The 18,584-nt window shown below is 42.3% G+C and overlaps 2 protein-coding genes across 2 annotated transcripts in view; one reads left to right on the top strand and one right to left on the bottom strand.

Annotated features, from left to right (window-relative positions):
- Window positions 1-18,584, top strand: part of LOC109739077 (uncharacterized) — a 91,408-nt gene that overhangs the window by 20,756 nt on the left and 52,068 nt on the right. The window lies entirely within an intron of this gene.
- LOC141041495 (cysteine-rich receptor-like protein kinase 44) lies at window positions 7,980-10,317 on the bottom strand. The gene is made up of 7 exons (XM_073507761.1): window positions 10,230-10,317; window positions 9,972-10,107; window positions 9,609-9,864; window positions 9,263-9,488; window positions 9,002-9,152; window positions 8,637-8,864; window positions 7,980-8,410 (listed from the first exon to the last, which is right to left on the bottom strand). The coding sequence occupies exons 2-7, from the start codon at window positions 10,062-10,064 to the stop codon at window positions 8,000-8,002; spliced, it is 1,365 nt and encodes a 454-aa protein (XP_073363862.1). The 5' UTR covers window positions 10,065-10,107; window positions 10,230-10,317; the 3' UTR covers window positions 7,980-7,999.

The raw sequence follows: 18,584 nt of genomic DNA, 5'->3' as shown, positions 1-18,584 counted from the left end.
AACGACAGCTCGCCTCCCAGTATCCATCGTCTCAACTTTGCAATGTGTAAGCGCGCCCAAACCTTGGTCTCCGGACGCGCAAGGAAATGGTCCATCTCCATGCACATTAGGATGCACGTCCCTCTCCATGGACGCAGAATTCCAGCTATATTCCTGCTTATTCATCTGGTCCATCCACGTTGCACCGTACCTGAAAGGTTACCTAGTTAATTCCTTAATACTTTTCAAAGACTAGCTACGAAAAGTTGCAGCAATAACTATAGCCATGGGCAAACCAACCCACCAGAGATCAAGTTCTAAACTTATGTTGGTGCTCGCATTTTTCTGCATTTATTTCAGACCTTTGGACGATGTGCGTTTAGTGGGAGGAGACGTTTCCGTCGACCACGAAGCCATCTGTGGTGACTTTATCAATTGTTAGAAAACAGAAAATCTACACAAATCTTGAAGTTACTTAAAAAGAGTTTTCAGGTACATTCACAATAAACTAATTGTGATCCCTATTCTCCCAATGGATTAAACAAGAGGTGATAAAAATCTAATCATTTTGATTGGAGGGGTAATTATAATCTCCACCTTTAATTTGCATCTAAATCAGCAAACCTTTCTAAAGAAGGGTGTGCTGAAACAAAACTCTTTATTTATTTATCAGAGATCTATATTTGATGTTTATCTAGCAACTATAGTTGGTCCCGCCATTCTAAATGTATGGATGTCTATCAATATATTTAGGACCCACCCATGTCTGGAAACCTAACATTTGAAGAGTAAAATGACCAATAGACACCCCGTTGTACATGTTCCACAAGGTAGTGAGAGCATCTACAACCGCAAACATCAAAATCCGCCCCCCAAAAACCCGCGGACGCGCCCGGGCACGGCCACGGACAATGACCAGGCAGCACACAACAAACGTCCGTCACAACTGTGAACCTCAAACTTCATAACTCAAATACATTCTAGCCATGCAGATAACAGCCTACATACTGCGTACATAGCTAAAACTACTCATCATCAGAGATGTTGACGATCTCCGTGCACGACGCAGGGTAGACGGGCAAGTGCGATAGCTCTTGTGCCTGTGGAGGCTCCAGCTCCTCCCCTCCCCCCCTCTCCGCCTTCCCGTCCAGTTCGGCGAACAACACCTTTGTCGCCGCCTGTTCTTGCCGGATGAATCACCGGTTGACCTCGATGTAGGCGTCATCCAGGATGGACTCGAGGTCGAGGATGGCGGTCTGCCCCGCCATCTCCATCGCTTGAGAGGCCTCGTACGCCGCCTCCGTGTTCGCCATGACGAAGCCGTAGCTGGCTTCACCTCTACCTCCTCCTCCTCCATCTCCCCTCCTCCATGGGATCCGCTTTCAGCGGCTGCTCCACCTACTCCTCCCCCGCCTGCTCCTTCTCCTCCTCCGGCTCCGGCGAATCCGGAGGAAGGCATGCATCAAAGAGAGGAGCTCGTGTCGCCTGGATCTCCTCCAGTAGTAGCTGCAGACGGTGCTCCCGAGTGAGTGTAGCGTAGGCGGTGATCCGACGCCTCTGGAAGGTGCGGTGGGCGGATTGGAAGTGGCGGCGGCGGATAGGGTTTCGGCTGCCGCTACCCGGCTTAAATAGCAGGCCTACTCACTCGGGCAGCATGTCGAAGCGGCTCCACGCGGCGTGGATCGGAGGAGGTACCCGTCGGACCAACGGTCTCTTCGTATCCCCGAGTGGGCCCTATCTGTCTATGATGTGGTGGGTTTGCCCGGGCGCATTCGGGCCTCCCCATATCCGCCCTAGATATGGGCTGGATATGGGGAGTGTTGGCCCGTCCAGGTGTTTGTGCCGGCTATGGGGAGCCTGGTTTTGTGGCCAAAACTAGTTCGAGCACTGACCGGGCAGTCCGCACGGGTGTTTGGGACGGTTATGGGGGTTCTGGTTGTAGATGCTCTGAGGTTGTCTCTGAGAAGGCGCGTCCTGAACCTGGGTACATATGAACCCGTTTTTTTAAAAATGCATTAGAAGCATGTTTTAAAATGTAAAAATAATCAAAACAAAATTTCACGTGTACATGTTCGCAAGATATTTGTGTGGCACAAAGTTCTGCGGAAAAATGTGTTTCTATTTTGTCTTCGCAAAAGGGTCAAAATTTTGTACTTCTAAATAGCGTTCCATGACATATATTTTTTGTATTTTTGTACAGGCCAAAAAAAGTTGTTTTTCCGCAATACTTTCTTTGCCCACATAGAACATGGAGATGTATGCGTGCAACTTTTTTCAGAACTTTTTGACTTTAGAAATGTGTTTTTCGAAGTGGGTTCATACGTACCCAAGTTCATCCACATATTTTCCAGTTCCTCTTGAATACTCACTTTGGAGCATGAGCGAATTATGCCCGTTTTTTAAGTTAAAAAACGTTGATATTTATGGCTTGATTTTTTTTTTCAAAATTTGGTGTACATCCATATGTAGAGGTGTTGTATAACTGTGCAAAAATTTATCAACATAGGTGCTTGTATGTGAGATTTATAAACAAGACACATACACAAAAAAAATGAGCTTGTTATTTTTGTTGATTTTGGGCAGGATTTTTGTCTTTTTTGTACAATGTATAATGTAACATATTATTGTACGGGAATTAACAGGTACTTTGACCACATGCATACATATTCATGTAAAACAGCTCAACTTTCTTTTAAACTTTTAAGCACAATTTTTGAGATGTTTAAAAAGTGTGCTCCAATGCCCCCATGCTTCACAAGTCCGCTCTAGGTTGTCTCCACCCTAGTGAGCAATTTCTTTGCGCTTCAAAAGCAAAAGGATGCACATGGAATTTTTTTGTGAGGTTCGATCTAAGTCGAATTAGACTATCGACATATTATTTCTTTTTAATATTAGTTTTTTCTCAATGTTTTTTGTATTTTTTCCTTAATTCATGTTAATCCATGAATATAATTGTTTACTTTTAATTAAAGATAAAAGATAAAAAATGTAAACATAGTTGTGCAAGACCGAACTACAATTGCACACGTCTGGTGGACATGTAGTTGCTCACAGATGGCAGGCATGCAGTGATGCAAAAAAGATTACTAGCGGTGGTCAGTAAATGCCGCCAGTGACGCTGGAGCGGGATGCGGATATGCTCGCAGTAGTGGCGCCGACCCTCAACACGACTGGATTTGAAGGTAGGAGTGGCTTCATGGCTAATCGCCACAAAGGGAAAATTAATTTGTAGCGTTGAGACTATACAAGTTACGCCACTAGCACATCTCATATGCTATATCCGCGGCGACACCGTCACTTAGAGCAAAGTATTTTAATTAATACTTCATTCATTTCATAATATAGTGTGTATTATTTTTCTAAAGATCATACTTCCTCCAGTTTTGTATACAAGGCCACAAACTCAGATTATAGATACCAATGTAAAATTTAATGTATGCTTTGCAAATCAGCTTTTCTTTTCGTTTACTGTGATCATTAATACAGAGTGGAGGAAATAGATGGCGGTCATTATGACTGCATGCATGCAAGTATTAAACATGTTGCTAGTGCGAGAAAATATTATTAATTTTGCCTCAATTATTGTCGGTGGCCTTGTATAGATGCAAAATATATATTTTATAGTGGCTTTGTATAAGCAAATGGAGGGAGTATATTAAAAAGTGAGCCAAGCTCAGTTGGTTAGGGGAGTGGATGTATGGCCCAGCCACCCAGGTTCAAGTCCTGATTGATAGAATTTGAGTTATTATTCTTTCCAAAACAAAAAAAAATCATTGTAGAAGATTTCCCTACCACATTCGTTTCAAAAAATAAATAAATCAAAGTTCATAATGTCTGATCAGGATTATTGAAATAATATCAACAACAATAATACTAAATAAATATAGGGAAATGATTACCCTCAGCTGACTGATAATCACGACGGATCCGCCGCCACCGTCGCGTGCCATGTGTCGTTTGCATAGAGATAAGTGCAAGCACCTATTTCAGCAACAACGGTGTTGTTGCAAATCTTGGCGACGAGCGACTACAGTAATGTGACGCGGCTTCGTTTTGTTGAAATATAATCCTGCAACAAGCTCTCGGTTGCAAAAAAAAAGTCTGCACAAGACAGTTCTTGCAGATAATTTCTAAAAAGACCTACAACAAGATGTTTGTTGCAAAAAAAATAATTTGCAACAAGACATCTGTTGCAAAAAATTATGCAACAATGTGTCTGTTACAAGAAATTTTTGCAAAAAGGCATGTGTTGCAATGGTGGATGATAGCGCTCGGCCGCTCAATGCGTCAAATCAGACAGTTAGCGCCCGACCAATCTTTTAAAAAATCAGCCGGCAGATGTGTAGCCCTCCCCATAAATATGACATAAAAATATGTCGCCTTATTTCATTATTGTGCCGATAAAGTATTACGTAAGGTAATGCTTAGCGCAATCCGTCATCACTGTCACACTCTCTCAAATTGGAGAGCTCACACACCCAACTGCAGCTATAGCCCCGCGATATCAATCATCTCCACTAGGCAAATGTGTAAGCGCGACCAAACCTTGGTCTCCTGACTGTGACGGGCAAGGAAATGGTCCATCTCCATGCACATTAGCATGCACGTCCCTCTCCATGGGCACAAAATTCCAGCTATATTCCTCCTCCTTCATCTGGTCCATCCACGTTCCACCGTACCTGAAAGGCTAGCTACTTAATTCCTTAATACTTTTCAAAGACTAGCTACGAAAAGTTGCAGCAATAACTATAGCCATGGAAAGTTTTCTTTTATGAAAGCAAAAAGTTTACATGAATTTTAAAGTTACTTAAAAAGAGTTTTCTCGTGCGTTCATGATTAACTATTTCCAATCCCTATTCTCCCAATGGATGAAACAAAATACCGTAAAAATCTTATCTTTTTTATGGACGGGGTAATTTTTAATCTCCACCTTTAATCTGCATCAAAATATGTAAACTTTTCTAGGGGAGGGTGTACCAAAACAAAGCTCTTTATTTATTTGTTCAGAGATCTATTTTGGATGTTTATCTAGCAACGATAGTTGGACCCGCCATTCGTAATTTATGGCCAATGTCTATCATTATACGCCAGGACCCACCCATTCCTGGAAACCTCACATTCGAAGAGTAAATGGCCAATTTAGACTCCCAGTTGTACATGTCCGCAAGGTAGTTATGTTGTCTCTCGAATACTAACTTTGGACCGCGGGCACATTATGCCTATTTTTTTAAGTTCTAAAAAGTTGATTTTATGGCTTGAAATTTTTCAATTTTTTGTGTATACGTGCATGTATAGAAGTGCATTATAACTGTGCAAAAATTCATCAATATATGTTCTTCTATGTGATATGAAAAGGACAAATACAAGAAAAATCTTATTTTTTTGTTGATTTTGTGTTGGATTTTTGTCCTTTTTGTACATGGTTGAGGGACAGTTGAGTTATTTAAAAACAATTACAACGAAGTTGGTTTGTCAATGACTTTTGCAAAGTATTTGTCCACACATAATAACAACAAATAAATAAACTATAGTAATTATACATGCATATTGTAGCCATAGGAGGTAATCTACGCACTTTTTTACCATGTGTTATGTTCTTCTGCATTTCGCGAGGTTTCACCATGTGTTCTAAGTGTTGGGTATACTGGTTGCACAACAAATCCGGATGCATACAACACTTTTTGGATTGGGATAGGTTTTCCTTATGTTGGATGGGCAGCAAGAAGAGATGGTGAGAGACGGTGGTTGCACAGTTGGTATTTGGAGGAAAGCCATAAGTCCATAATATTTGACATGACAATTCATATTACAGGACATACTGGGAAGTTGATCTGCTTTTGTCTACTCAAGTTGTTATCTTCTCTATTATTGATTATTGCAGTTTATCTGACTGTCATAACCGCCAATCCATGTGAGACTAAGCCACTATTCCTGTGTGATATTTTTATGGCAATACTAACCGAATCAAATAATAACAAAGTGTCACAGAAAAACTCTAGCTATCAATCTCAAATAAATAATGTTGAAATGGAGACAACATTTTATTTTGGATATGTAGTTAGTTTAATTGAACCTACCATTTCATGGTTATCTATACTCATGAAACTTGGTTAATGTCGTAGTACGATCCAAACATACTGAATATGGGTCAGAACCAGACTCTTCAAACATCCATGTGTTGGTTTTTCAGAAAAAAAGCCATTTTGCTAACAAAATTTCCTCATGGCCCAGGGCATAATGTACTAAGTGGAAGACCTAATTTTATTGAGTAATTAAAAATATATATCAAATAAAATAAATTGAAAACAAACAAACAATAAAGATCGAAGATAAAACTAAAAGTTACATCAAAATCATTCAAAGCCATCGTCTTTTGCTTCACCTTTTGCTTCTCAACGTTCCACCATTGATCCAATGAAGAATTGCACAAGTACAAAATCAGACAAGTTACCTTGAACATTTTGAGAAGCCATATGAACCATCCGTCCAAAGAGCTGACAATGTGAGGTCAATGAATGCACTATGAAGAAGACATTTTAAGGAAGTTATTTTTTCAGGGGATTTTAAGGAAGTTGTTGAAGCACTGCTTAGTCGCCTTAAAATCGAGGAAGATGACCAGGAACACGAAACAAGATAATTACCAAACAAATCACACTTAAATCCATCGTCGCCACCACCACCGTGCAAAGCACAGAAGCGTCAAACAACAATATGTCGGTTTAGTGAGTGGTTATTTTGCAGGACCAAAACGTTAAAGACTCCTTGCTGTTGTCCACGTCGACTGCGATGATCACAACACGACGTGAATAAAGACATGTGACTTTAATGCCATATGACCCCCAACCTCCAACATTGAGATGTCATCGCTGAGAGCACCCAAACCTAACAACTTGGAGTACCTAGAAGATTAATCAAACCTTTGTTATAACTTTTTCTTGCCTTCCAGCCAAATTAATATACCACCAGAGAGCTAAGAGAAATCGCCGAAATCACACCCCTAGCTGCCTTGTGGCTAAGTTTTTTTGGGGTTCGCCGCTCATCAACGCAATAAGAATAACTGTTATATGTTTGATGACCACCACTCGACCAGGCGTAAATCATGGTTTCTTCTTCCATAGGGAGATATAATCTTCCTCCATGTTTTCACTGTTGATCATATCAAATTTGCCGGACCATAGGATACAAAATGAAGTACACATGGGCCTCGTGCAACGACTCAAATATACTGCGAAATCTAAGTCACCCGAGATTTTCCTACATCTAGGTCGACGCTCTACGTCATCCGATGTTTTCAAGTTACAATTTCCGCATGCATGGGCAGTGCAAACCAAGATTAAATCATAATATTAGACAGCTAGAGCCATGGACTTAAACATAAGAAGAAATAATAAAACATAAACATAGATGAACCTTATTTACGACAGTTCCGAATACCTAGTTTGGATATGTTAGCTAGGAAAACAGACCGAGGCACTGCCCCGGTTGGGGTAGCGGTGGGGATAGCGTGCTACCTAGTGTTCATGCTCCAAAAGCAATTTTCGAACTTTGCTTCTTTGGTAAATCACAGGCTTTGATGAGAAGATGGAGTGGAAAGACTTTGAAGACGAGTATGCATTTCTTATTTCTTGTTTGTGTTTTTCAGTGTATTTTTCTGCATTACCTCCACCCTAAATTAGTTGTCTTAGTTACATACGTATCTAGACAAATCTAAAACAAATAATTCGGGGCGGAGGGAGTATTACATAATGTTTCTCAGATCTCTATAACAAAATATCGTGAGTGTTTCTTCTCATAACAAATGCAAGGGGATTTTTTTTCTCTGAAAGGATGATTATATCATTTTTTATGTCCACTCGCAAAAAAAAGCCTCAAGTCAACTACCCACACCACACACGAGCGTCCTCATTACAGAGAACTCTCTTTGGCAAATAACACGGCTACATATATAGCGTACTACTCGATTCAAGAATTGTCTGAATTCAACACCATGGCGCACCAGCTTGGCGACAGGTAGATGTTATTATCCATCCAATAAAGGAACATAAACAATTGGCAGTTTCACCTCATCTACCACCTTCTCCGCTAAGGTTGTCTTGAACACTTCTTGATAAGAAATTTGAGTATCTTCTGATGCCAGTTGCTCGCTGATGCTGATGCTCTGCACGAGCAGCATGTCGTGACACTGCATGTTGGGTGGTGCCGCCCCCTGCGGACGCAGCGTCACGATGACATAACACTTGGAGCACGGAGGCATTGTGCCAATGCTGGGCTGTGCGCGGTACTTGTTCTTGTTGACCTTTATGTTGAACGCGAGGAAACCATCCGTCTTGTTGGTGAGCTGCAGGCAGCACGACACCTCCTTCCTCGGCTCGAAGAGGAAGCGCAACTCGAACGCTGGGTCCACCGCCACATCATTGGTGGCACAACTTCTCTGCAAGGAAAGAACCAATTAGTGTGGCAAATCATAAAAAAATGCATTAATAGAAAACAAACTGTATAGATTGCCTATTTCATAAGCCGGAGTGCTACTAGTGTAGAAAAGCAGAATGCAAAATACAGAACAAAGAATAAATAGATAGGGTGCAAGGGAATAAATAGAGAGGGTGCATCTTCGGGCTTTGTCCATCCCTTCAGAATAGTCACTTGTACATACATACCTTCAGAATTAGGTCTTTTGACCGATCAAAAGGTAGTGCAATTTTATTGGTCTCAACCTCCAGTTCCTCCAGTTCATGAACAATTTTCTCTATATTAGGTCTTTCTTTTCGATCCTTGCATATACATCGCAATGCTATCTCAATGCATCTGCGCACTTGAAGGATGTATATCTCGTGAGATGAATACCCTGACACTGCCTGCATCTTCTCCTTCCAAGTTTTACTTACCTGGATTCGAAAAATGAGCATGCAAAGTATATTAGAAAGTGGTACATAGTGTGCAAGCACGAATAAGGAGTGCATATAGCACAACATGTAAAAGGCCTATGCTCATGTTTGTTGTATGAATCGAGAACTTTTCTCACAAGCTCAATGAACTCTTTTGGGGACATTTCAAAACAGCTGACATGGCCTGTATTCCCAGCCATCATTTTTATAATTATGACCCCCAGACTGAACACATCAAACTTCTCAGATATGAATCCATTGTTTATGTACTCTGGTGGCATGTACCCACTGCATGATATCATATGCATCACGGATATGGTTAGTGCAATACAAATAGAACTTCAATCTAGAGAAATACGTAAGCATAAATTGCGGGCTTAAAACATGCATCAACTTACTATGTTCCTTTTTTCACCTCTGCTTTATATGTTATTGTGGAAGAAACAAGCTTGGATAAACCAAGATCTGCAATTTTGGGAGCCATGCTATTATCTAGCAATATGTTAGCAGGTTTCATGTCCAGATGGAAAATATGTTTTTTCTGCATGTGAAGATGATTTAAACCCTCACATGTCCCTTTAATAATTTCATAACATGTTGTCCAATCAAGTTCACAAGGTTTATCTGCAATTACAGGAAAATAGAGAGGCTTATTTGTGGGGCATATGTTACACATGTAAAGATGCGGAATCGTTTATATATCTTGGAAAACTACTAATTTAGCTAATTTTAGATCAGATTTACCTCCAATATATTTCTCAAGGCTTCCACGCTGCATATATTCGAAGCAAAGAACTCGCTCCATAGCTTTAGCACGAATTAGGTCCCCATTGTGCTCAACGAATTTTTCTTGTGATTCATAGCAGTAACCAATTAACCTTACAACGTTTTTGTGAAAGATCTTTGTAAAATTACGGAATTCATTATCGAATTCCTTATCATCAAGTCCTTGCAAGGCATGAAGCCTCTTCACAGCAATCTCTTCCCCGTTATGCACCGCCTGTATGATCACTTGTTAGCGTTGTCGAACTTAGCTAGCTGGTAATGGTAACATTAATTTGACAACTATGTAGATATAGAAAAATTATTATAAAAAGTATTCATTACCCTGTAAACAGCTCCATATGCACCGCTCCCAACTTCTTGGTTCTTCGAAAAATTGTTTGTAATACTCTTAATCAAATGGAGCTCAAAGTCCATGGCTCTCCTTTGCACCAGCCAGGCATATGTGACGATCTTCTTCCTGAAACAGAATCACAGAAATAATCTTCCAATATGGACAGAAAATATCCTTTGTCCACACTCATGATATACTTTGGTAGAAAGAAGAACTAATGAATGAAGCAAAGATTGGGTAACACTAACCTGGAGAAAGATGGAAGGGATAATCGTGTTGTTTTCTCCTTGCCGATGAGGAACCCATCCAGCAGCAGCAACCTTTAAATCCGGCGATGAGGAGGTGATGAGATGTTGGTTGGCCTAAAAGAAAAAAATAAGTCATTAATGTGACGTTGACTCTCCAAGTCACCATTGGAGGAAGCAATGTGCCGACATTAAGAAGACTAGGTACACTCGAAGACCGTTCAAATCAATAGTTAGATATACCCTACTTAGTACCAATTATTGATATTCTTCTCTTCTTAGGTAAAAACGTTACTTTACCCGTTAACCTGCTTTTGTTCCCCAGATTCTCTGGCAACCTATTCGTTAATTTATGTGATAGCTAGTATGGTGGTTGATGCCCAAACAATTGTGTGGACGGCAGATCCAACTGAGTTCTTAGTTGATGTACTGGCTGATGATGTATCTTTTTTCCCCAAATCAATATAATCCGTCATGATGTCATTCCCTCAAAAAAAAGTAAGCAATTTACGTATTGGAATCCACATCTAATAGTTAATTGAACTTATCATCATTTATCTTCTTGACTTTCATGTCTAAACGATAATGACTTTCGATGTTAGAAATTCTGAGTTAAATTCACGATTAATTTTCTTCATATAGTTTTTTGCTTGCCCCTAGTTCGCGTTCTTTTATTTTACTCATCCGTAAAAAGTGCCTTGGCTATAACATAATATGCAATCATTTACTCTAATTATTTTTCTTATTTAAAAAATTTCACCACTTCCTCAAAACTTTCATTGTCAACTCCGGTCCATCTTGGTACCGGTACACTCAGTCCCCAACATGGGCTCGTCAACATTGATTCAACACCCTTTTCACACTCATCTGGCTGCCAATGTCTTGCTCTGCCGTCGTATCCCGTGTTTACCATAGTTCCGCTATGGTTCTATTGAGAAACTGCACAAGTACAAAATCACACGTTACCTTGAAGGTTTTGAAAAGTCATATAAACCATCCATACAAATAGGTGAGAATGTGAGTTTGCTGAACGAGCGTTGCTATGCACATGACGACATGTCCACAATCTATGAACGATGTTGCTAATCAAGCCGTTGGTGTAGAATGCAAACTTGAGTGCATCTTCAGATTTTGCATCGTCCCTGAATCGGCCACGCATCTATCGTGTGCCAAGTAGTTTCGTTGCTGAACGCACTATGACGAAAACATTTCAAGGCAGTTGTTGAACCGCTGTTTAGTAATCTTACACACTGCATTAGCCAGGTTCCACCTACGCCTCGGGACAGCCTTGTAGATATAGAGGAAATATCAGGTGATACGGGAGCTGATGTGCTACCATGCTATGATGCGAGCTCAACCATTGGATCCAACATCCAAGTGTCATCTTCATGGGCTTCCTCCTCGCCCCACCCGCCCACCCATCCATCGCTCGCGGCGGCGGCGGCGATTCACCACGTCGGCCGGAAGCGAGCGCTCCTACGTTGCCTACGCGACCCCGGCCGCAGTCCTGGCGGACTTCTCGCGCGGATCCGGCCCATCCGGGAGTGGGAGGAGCTAGACGGAGGGCGGGGCGTGGAGGAAGGCCCATGATTTTCAATTTCAGTTTCGAGACAATTTCAGCACCAACCAAAATCACTTAAATTCAGTGAAATTCAGTGATTTCAGTTTGCATTTCAGCCAAAGGTCCGAAATATTCACTTGAATTTAATTAAATATTTAAAAAATTCAAAAAAATGAAAAATATTTGATTTGTTGTGTACTACTGAAATTCCTGAAATATTTAGGCCGAAATGTAATATTTCAGTGTCTACATTTTGGGAATCCAGTGGTAGTGAACTAGTGGACTACTGACCTCATGAGTGATCAGGGTTGTGTGGGATGTGTCAAACAATTAGGCATGGTCTCTGCCTTCAAATTTTGGGTCAAGCGCATGTCAGCTATGAAATAAGTAGCATGTGGTGCCTCTGTCTTCTGATTTTATACAGACTGCAGACCGCTGAATTATTCGCCCGGCTGGTTTGGCTTTGGTAAAAAGAGGCGTGGGCAAACCTAGCCTTGGTGATCCTGAGACGGGCATGGGCGGATGGTTCATAACGATGTGTGTCTGACTTCTGAGGCCTCAATTCCATATTAGGCGGCACAAATTAACCCAAATTAACCATAGCTTAGCAGGTACTCCCATCGCTAAGCTATGGTTAATTTGGAAGTAATTAATAACAACACATGCTGGAGTTGAGTTCCGGGAAGCCCTACACCCATCGCTACCAATCCTCCTCCCATGGCCTTTAAAAAAATTGGTTTGCCTTTGCTTGATGATCTTTAGGCTACATTAGTCAGGATGTTCCTACAAGAACCGTGGTGTAATGTAATGTTGGTAAGAAGCAACCAATCGTACTTTGTACCATGGTGCAATGAACTCGTCGTCGGTCCAGTAACTGTTTACAGGATCCCAAACTAGGAGCTGGTAGTGTTGCCGTAGTATCCCCTGAACCGCAGAGTGGTTGTACTCGGGGTTAGACTTCATCGTAAACTTGGCAGTGGCTGAGAGGCCCCCGTGAGTAATGAAAATCTCCTTTACCCCCGCCAAAAAGAAAGGACGAGTGCAAGGCCGTCGTGGGTTTTAAGAGGTCATAGCAGTTGAGCGGCACGCGGAAGCTCCTCGGGCAGTTTGTGTGGGAGGCTGGGAGGGCAAGGACGAACCTTGTAGCTTCCTGGAGGGATGACGCCCATGTGAAGTACGTCCTGAGCAACATCAAGCATGACAGAGACAGGGTGTGATTGTGTCGAGACGACTGTGTTAGAATATGTATAGACTAGAGATAGACTAGGATTTTACATATCATCTTGTGCTTTAAGTCATGGGCTTCTTGCCTCCAAGTCTAGTACACTTATATAATCCCCATGAGGATTAGATCAATAAAAAAAATACAATATTCATCCATCCTATAATTTCTACATGGTATTGGAGCGGTTAGTCTTATGACGCCGATCCTAGATCCTTCACCACTTCCGCAGCGCGTCGCCTCCGGGGAGATTAATCTTTTCTCCGGGGGGCGCGGCACCCGATCAATCAAAGATTAGATCGGTTCTTTAGAATAGTTCATATAGCTTCAAATCTTGAATCTAGATTGATTTTCCTTAGCCACCAATAAAAACGATGACCCTTCAATTCTCATGAGGAAAATCTCAGCAGGAATCGGTGTTCCAAACGACGGGCACGCATCAACAACCTCCCACGGCAAAGTCATTTGGTTAACATTCCATTCGTTTCATTATATAGTGTGTATTATTTTATAAATCAAACACTAAAAAGTGAGACTAGCTCACTTGATTAGGGGAGTGGATGTACGGCCCAGTCAATCAGGTTCAAGTCCTCACGAATGAGGATTTGGGTCTTATTTCTTATTCTTTCCAGTACAATCCTATTGTAGGGATTTCCCCTGCCGCATTCCTTTCCGAAGAAGTCAAAGTTTATAAAGTTTGATCATGATTATTTAGAAAACTGCAACAACAATAATTCTAAATAAATATAATAAAAAAATACGTCCCAGTATATTATCATTGAACATATAAGGTATTATCGTAAGGCAATGCTCAGTGCAATCCGTCGTCACTCTCATACTCTCAAATTGGGGAGCTCACACACCCAACGACAGCTCGCCTCCCAGTATCCATCGTCTCAACTTTGCAATGTGTAAGCGCGCCCAAACCTTGGTCTCCGGACGCGCAAGGAAATGGTCCATCTCCATGCACATTAGGATGCACGTCCCTCTCCATGGACGCAGAATTCCAGCTATATTCCTGCTTATTCATCTGGTCCATCCACGTTGCACCGTACCTGAAAGGTTACCTAGTTAGCTCCTTAATACTTTTCAAAGACTAGCTACGAAAAGTTGCAGCAATAACAATAGCCATGGGCAAACCAACCCACCAGAGATCATGTTCTAAACTTATTTTGGTGCTCGCATTTTTCTGCATTTATTTCATACCTTTTGATTATGTGCGTTTAGTGGGAGGAGACGTTTCCGTCGACCACGAGGCCATCTGTGGTGACTTTGTCAATTCCGTTAGAAAACAGAAAATCTACACAAATCTTGAAGTTACTTAAAATGAGTTTTCAGGTACATTCACAATAAACTAATTGTGATCCCTATTCTCCCAATGGATTAAACAAGAGGTCATAAAAATCTAATCATTTTGATTGGAGGGGTCACTAGTAGAAAAAGGGTCATTTGTCCCGGTTCGTAAGGCCCATTTGTCCCGGTTGTTGAACCGGGACTAAAAGGGTCGTTACTAAAGCCCTAGGCCTTTAGTCCCGGTTCTTACACGAACCGGGACAGAGGGCCTCCACGTCGCCGGTGCGGCGAGCCCAGGCGGGAGGCCCTTTGGTCCCGGTTGGTGGCACCAACCGGGACCAATAGGCATCCACGCGTCAGCAGCTGGCAGGAGCTGAGTTTTTTTTGAAAGGGGTGGGTTTAGGCGGTTTTGGGGGGTTAATTTAGGTGTTTCATATATTGTGTTGGTTAGCTAATTAATAGAGAGAAGTGTCCTCTCTTATCTCCGTGCTTGGTCGACGCTACGTACTATACGTATAGAGAGGACTCGACACGCTAGCTAGTAAGCAAAAATGAAGGAAACAGAAGATCGTCATGAACATATGCATACAAAGAGAAGTGATATCGACCACCTCTCCTTCTCCGAGAGATTGGTCGAACAACAAGTTCTCGTATATCTATCCTACGCTACTGGCTACATATATACAATATAATTATCTCTTACAATATAATCTCCTAATTATATATGAACTCAGGGTCCACATGGTATTCTCCGTCTTTATTGATCACGTGTTCAAGAAAGAATACCGCCAATTCCTCTTGAATTGCTCGCAAACGATCTGGTGGTAGGAGTTCATTCCGCATCCGAAACATCTAATTTGAAGAAGGGGGTCAATACATATATATGAATAAATGAAACTCAACAAAAATGATGGTAATAAAATAAAATTGTGAATATTATTATTTACACACTTCATATTGTTTGTCAGAGTAGCCCCACTCATAGGTCGTGTAGCGGATGGACTCGCAAACGTAGTATCCACCGTAATTATTCCCGGCTTCCTGCCACAACCACTTTACAAAAAATAGAGGTCAATCAAACTGATAAGCAAGCATGCTATAAATGGTATTGATGAAACTAGCGCTTGAATCACTAGGAGATACGCGGAACATGCTAGTAGTACTTACTTTCGGGTGTTTAAATTGCAGCTTCTTCGGCAGTCCCGGAGCTTTTGAGGTGAATTTTTTCCAAACCCTGTCAGACAAAGAAAACAATTACTTGATATCAGGAAATGAACAAAGTTGCCGATATGGTGCGATAATGATCGATTTAACTTACTTCTCGAGCATTTCAGTCATGTCCGCATACTCCTGGGGATCTTTTCGTCTCGAGTCTAAGACGGTTACTAGTCCCTGCTCAAGCTTAATCTCTAGGAGAATATAGTGGAACCTGCGCGTGCATGCATAACTCATCAATTACATTACTATAATCTCGACTAATAAGGGAAACCGAATATGCACAAGACAGTAACACTCACTTGAAGTTGTAAGGAAAGAGTATTATAGCTTTGTTTTGATTTAATACCAACGATCGTAGCAAGTTAGCCTCGGTATCTTTGGCCTGAAATTCAACCGTATATGCTCGTGAGAGCCATGTGTGCCACTGGCCGCCGTCCTATGGGAGCTATGGGCGCCGGGTGTCGGTGGCTCATGGGAGCAATGGCCGCACTGGTCCCTGCCACGTGGGAGCTATGGGCATCAGGTGCCGATGGCTCGTGGGAGCCATGGGCGCGCTGGTCGCCGCCACGTGGGAGCTATGGGCGTCGGGTGCCGGTGGCTTGTGGGAGCTATGGGCGCGCTGGTCGCCGCCACGTGGGAGCTATGGGCGTCGGGTGCCGGTGGCTTGTGGGAGCCATGGGCGCGCTGGTCGCCGCCGGGTGGATGCTATGGGCGCCGGGCACCGCGGCAATATGGAAGCTACGCGTTGGAGCCGTGGGCGCCGGTTGTTGGGATTGCGGGTCGTGGGCAAATCCACAAATGGAGATGGCGGCTCTAGGTGATGTGCGTGAAGCCTCGAGCGCATCGAGATAAGCTGCGGCTGCTGCATGGGTGCTGTGTGCATGGGTAGACAAAAAGGCTGGGAAAGCTTCATGGATGGCATATTGGGATTTAGCTTTTTCTGAATTTAGGTTTAGTTTTGTTGGCCTGTAATATAATATTCGTTTAATTCGGTGTACGTCATCGAAGCAATTTCGGTTTTTGATGTTTGCTAACTGAGCAAACCAGCGAACATTCGGCCCTTGTCTTTTTTTGGCTTTGCTTACGATTTTTTCGGCTTCGGTCTTCGATTCTCGGTTTTTTGCCCACTCCTATCCTCCTCTGCCTTCCCACACACATGCTCTCCCTCCCCTGTGCCTCGGGTGCCTCATACGTGCCTCCAAGGACAATGTTGACATTAGTCAACCCTTTTTGATTTGTGGTTCTGTTGTGTGCTTCCTCTTGCCACTCAACTATTATGACCTCTTCCTCGACTGCCACCATGGCCTTGCCCTCGTCCTCAATCGGCAACACTACAACATGTTGGTTTGTGGTTTGGGATTTTGTAACCAAGACCACCACTTTGTTAATTGCACCATAATACAAAGTATGATCAGTGTCTTGTTAGTTGTTACAAACAATACATTGCACCATGGTTATCAAACGAAGGCAAAACAAATCTTTTAGAGGGCCACAGCGCTCAAGTTTGCTCAAAATATAATTTGATGGAATGATTGACTTGCCATGCACGAAGATAAGTTTTTTGAACTATATTAACAAGTGTATTTGGTAATAAATAAAAATAAGATAAACAAAGAAAATAATTATAAAAATACTAATACTCTACTTCGAATCACAATATCACTTATGAGAATTAAGCAACATGACCTAAATAAAAAGAGGTGTGGGCAAACCTAGCCTTGGTGATCCGGAGACGGCTATGGGCGGAGGGTTGATAGTGATGTGTGTATCGCTTCTGGGCCCTCAATTCCACATTAGGCAGCACAAATTAACCATGGGTTCGGGAAGCCTTACACCCACTACTACCAACCCTCCTCCCATGGCTGACTCCGCATTGCCCAGGTTAGTTTTGCCAATTTCTCTCTTTATTCAGGTCATGTTGCTTGCTTCTTATCAAAAAACGAGATGGTGACTTCAAGTATTGTAGTAGTACGTTATAATTCTTTCTTTTACCTTTTTTATTTGTTACTTGAATTTATTAGTTAATTAATATACTTCATTGAACCAATCGTATTACACGCCAATATTTCATTAGATTAGATTTTGTGCAAACTTGAGCCTAGTAGCCCTTTAAATTTTTTTGCTTTGCCTTTGTTTGATGATCTTTAGGCTACATTAGTCAGTTGCGATGTTCCTACAAGATCTGTGGTGTAATGTAATGTTGGTAAGAAGAAGCTGATCGTACTTTGTACCATGGTGCAATGAACTCGGTTGTCGGTCCAGCAACTGTTTACAGGATCCCAAACTAGGAGCTGGTAGTGTTACCGGTTGAGGACGTGTGCGAGGCCGTTGTGGGTTATAAGGAAGAGGTTATAGCAGTCAAGCAGCACGCGGAAGCTCCTCGAGCAGTTTGTGTGGGAGGCTGGGAGCACAACAGGGTAGGGCGGGTATGCCGTCAACGCGAAGTACGTCATGAGCAACATCAAGCATGACAGAGACACGGTGCGATTGTGATGAGATGACTGAGCACAGGAGGTTCATTCTAGTACCACCGCACCCTCACCTCCCAGGCTGATTTGGACCACTGGTTGTGCATCACTTATGCAACATTACTAACTTGTGTATCCGCGACAACTTCTTGTACTAACTGTGTAATATTACTCTAATATCACCCTCGCCTAATCAGGATGACTGCTGTGTGGGAGCTCACTGCTAACAAAATCTACACCGCAAGTCGATGTATAGAGCTCTGACTTACACGGGCATCATATTTCCCTTTAAAAAGCAGGATAATTCACCTTGCAAGTCATTCCGGATAGAGTATGGTACGGGCAATTGGCATTGCCCCTTCTCTGAGCACATTGAAACTGTCGGCCACCTATTTTCTTAGCTGCCCATTTGTGTGGTTTGCTCTGTTCATCCTTGGTGGCTTGGGCTCTGTTTTGGCGACCTGAGTTTTGAAGTTAAACTTGTGCAACAACCCGGTGAGCAGGATGCCATGCATGAAATGCTCCTTTTTTTTTCTTGCAGCACCAGCGGCTCTTTGGGGGGAGGAAGCTGCTGGAGGTTGATCTTGACTTGATCG

The sequence above is a fragment of the Aegilops tauschii genome, chromosome 2 (genome assembly GCF_002575655.3).
Source record: "Aegilops tauschii subsp. strangulata cultivar AL8/78 chromosome 2, Aet v6.0, whole genome shotgun sequence".
Classification (NCBI taxonomy): domain Eukaryota; kingdom Viridiplantae; phylum Streptophyta; class Magnoliopsida; order Poales; family Poaceae; genus Aegilops; species Aegilops tauschii.
This window is presented reverse-complemented; position numbering and strand designations above follow the sequence as displayed.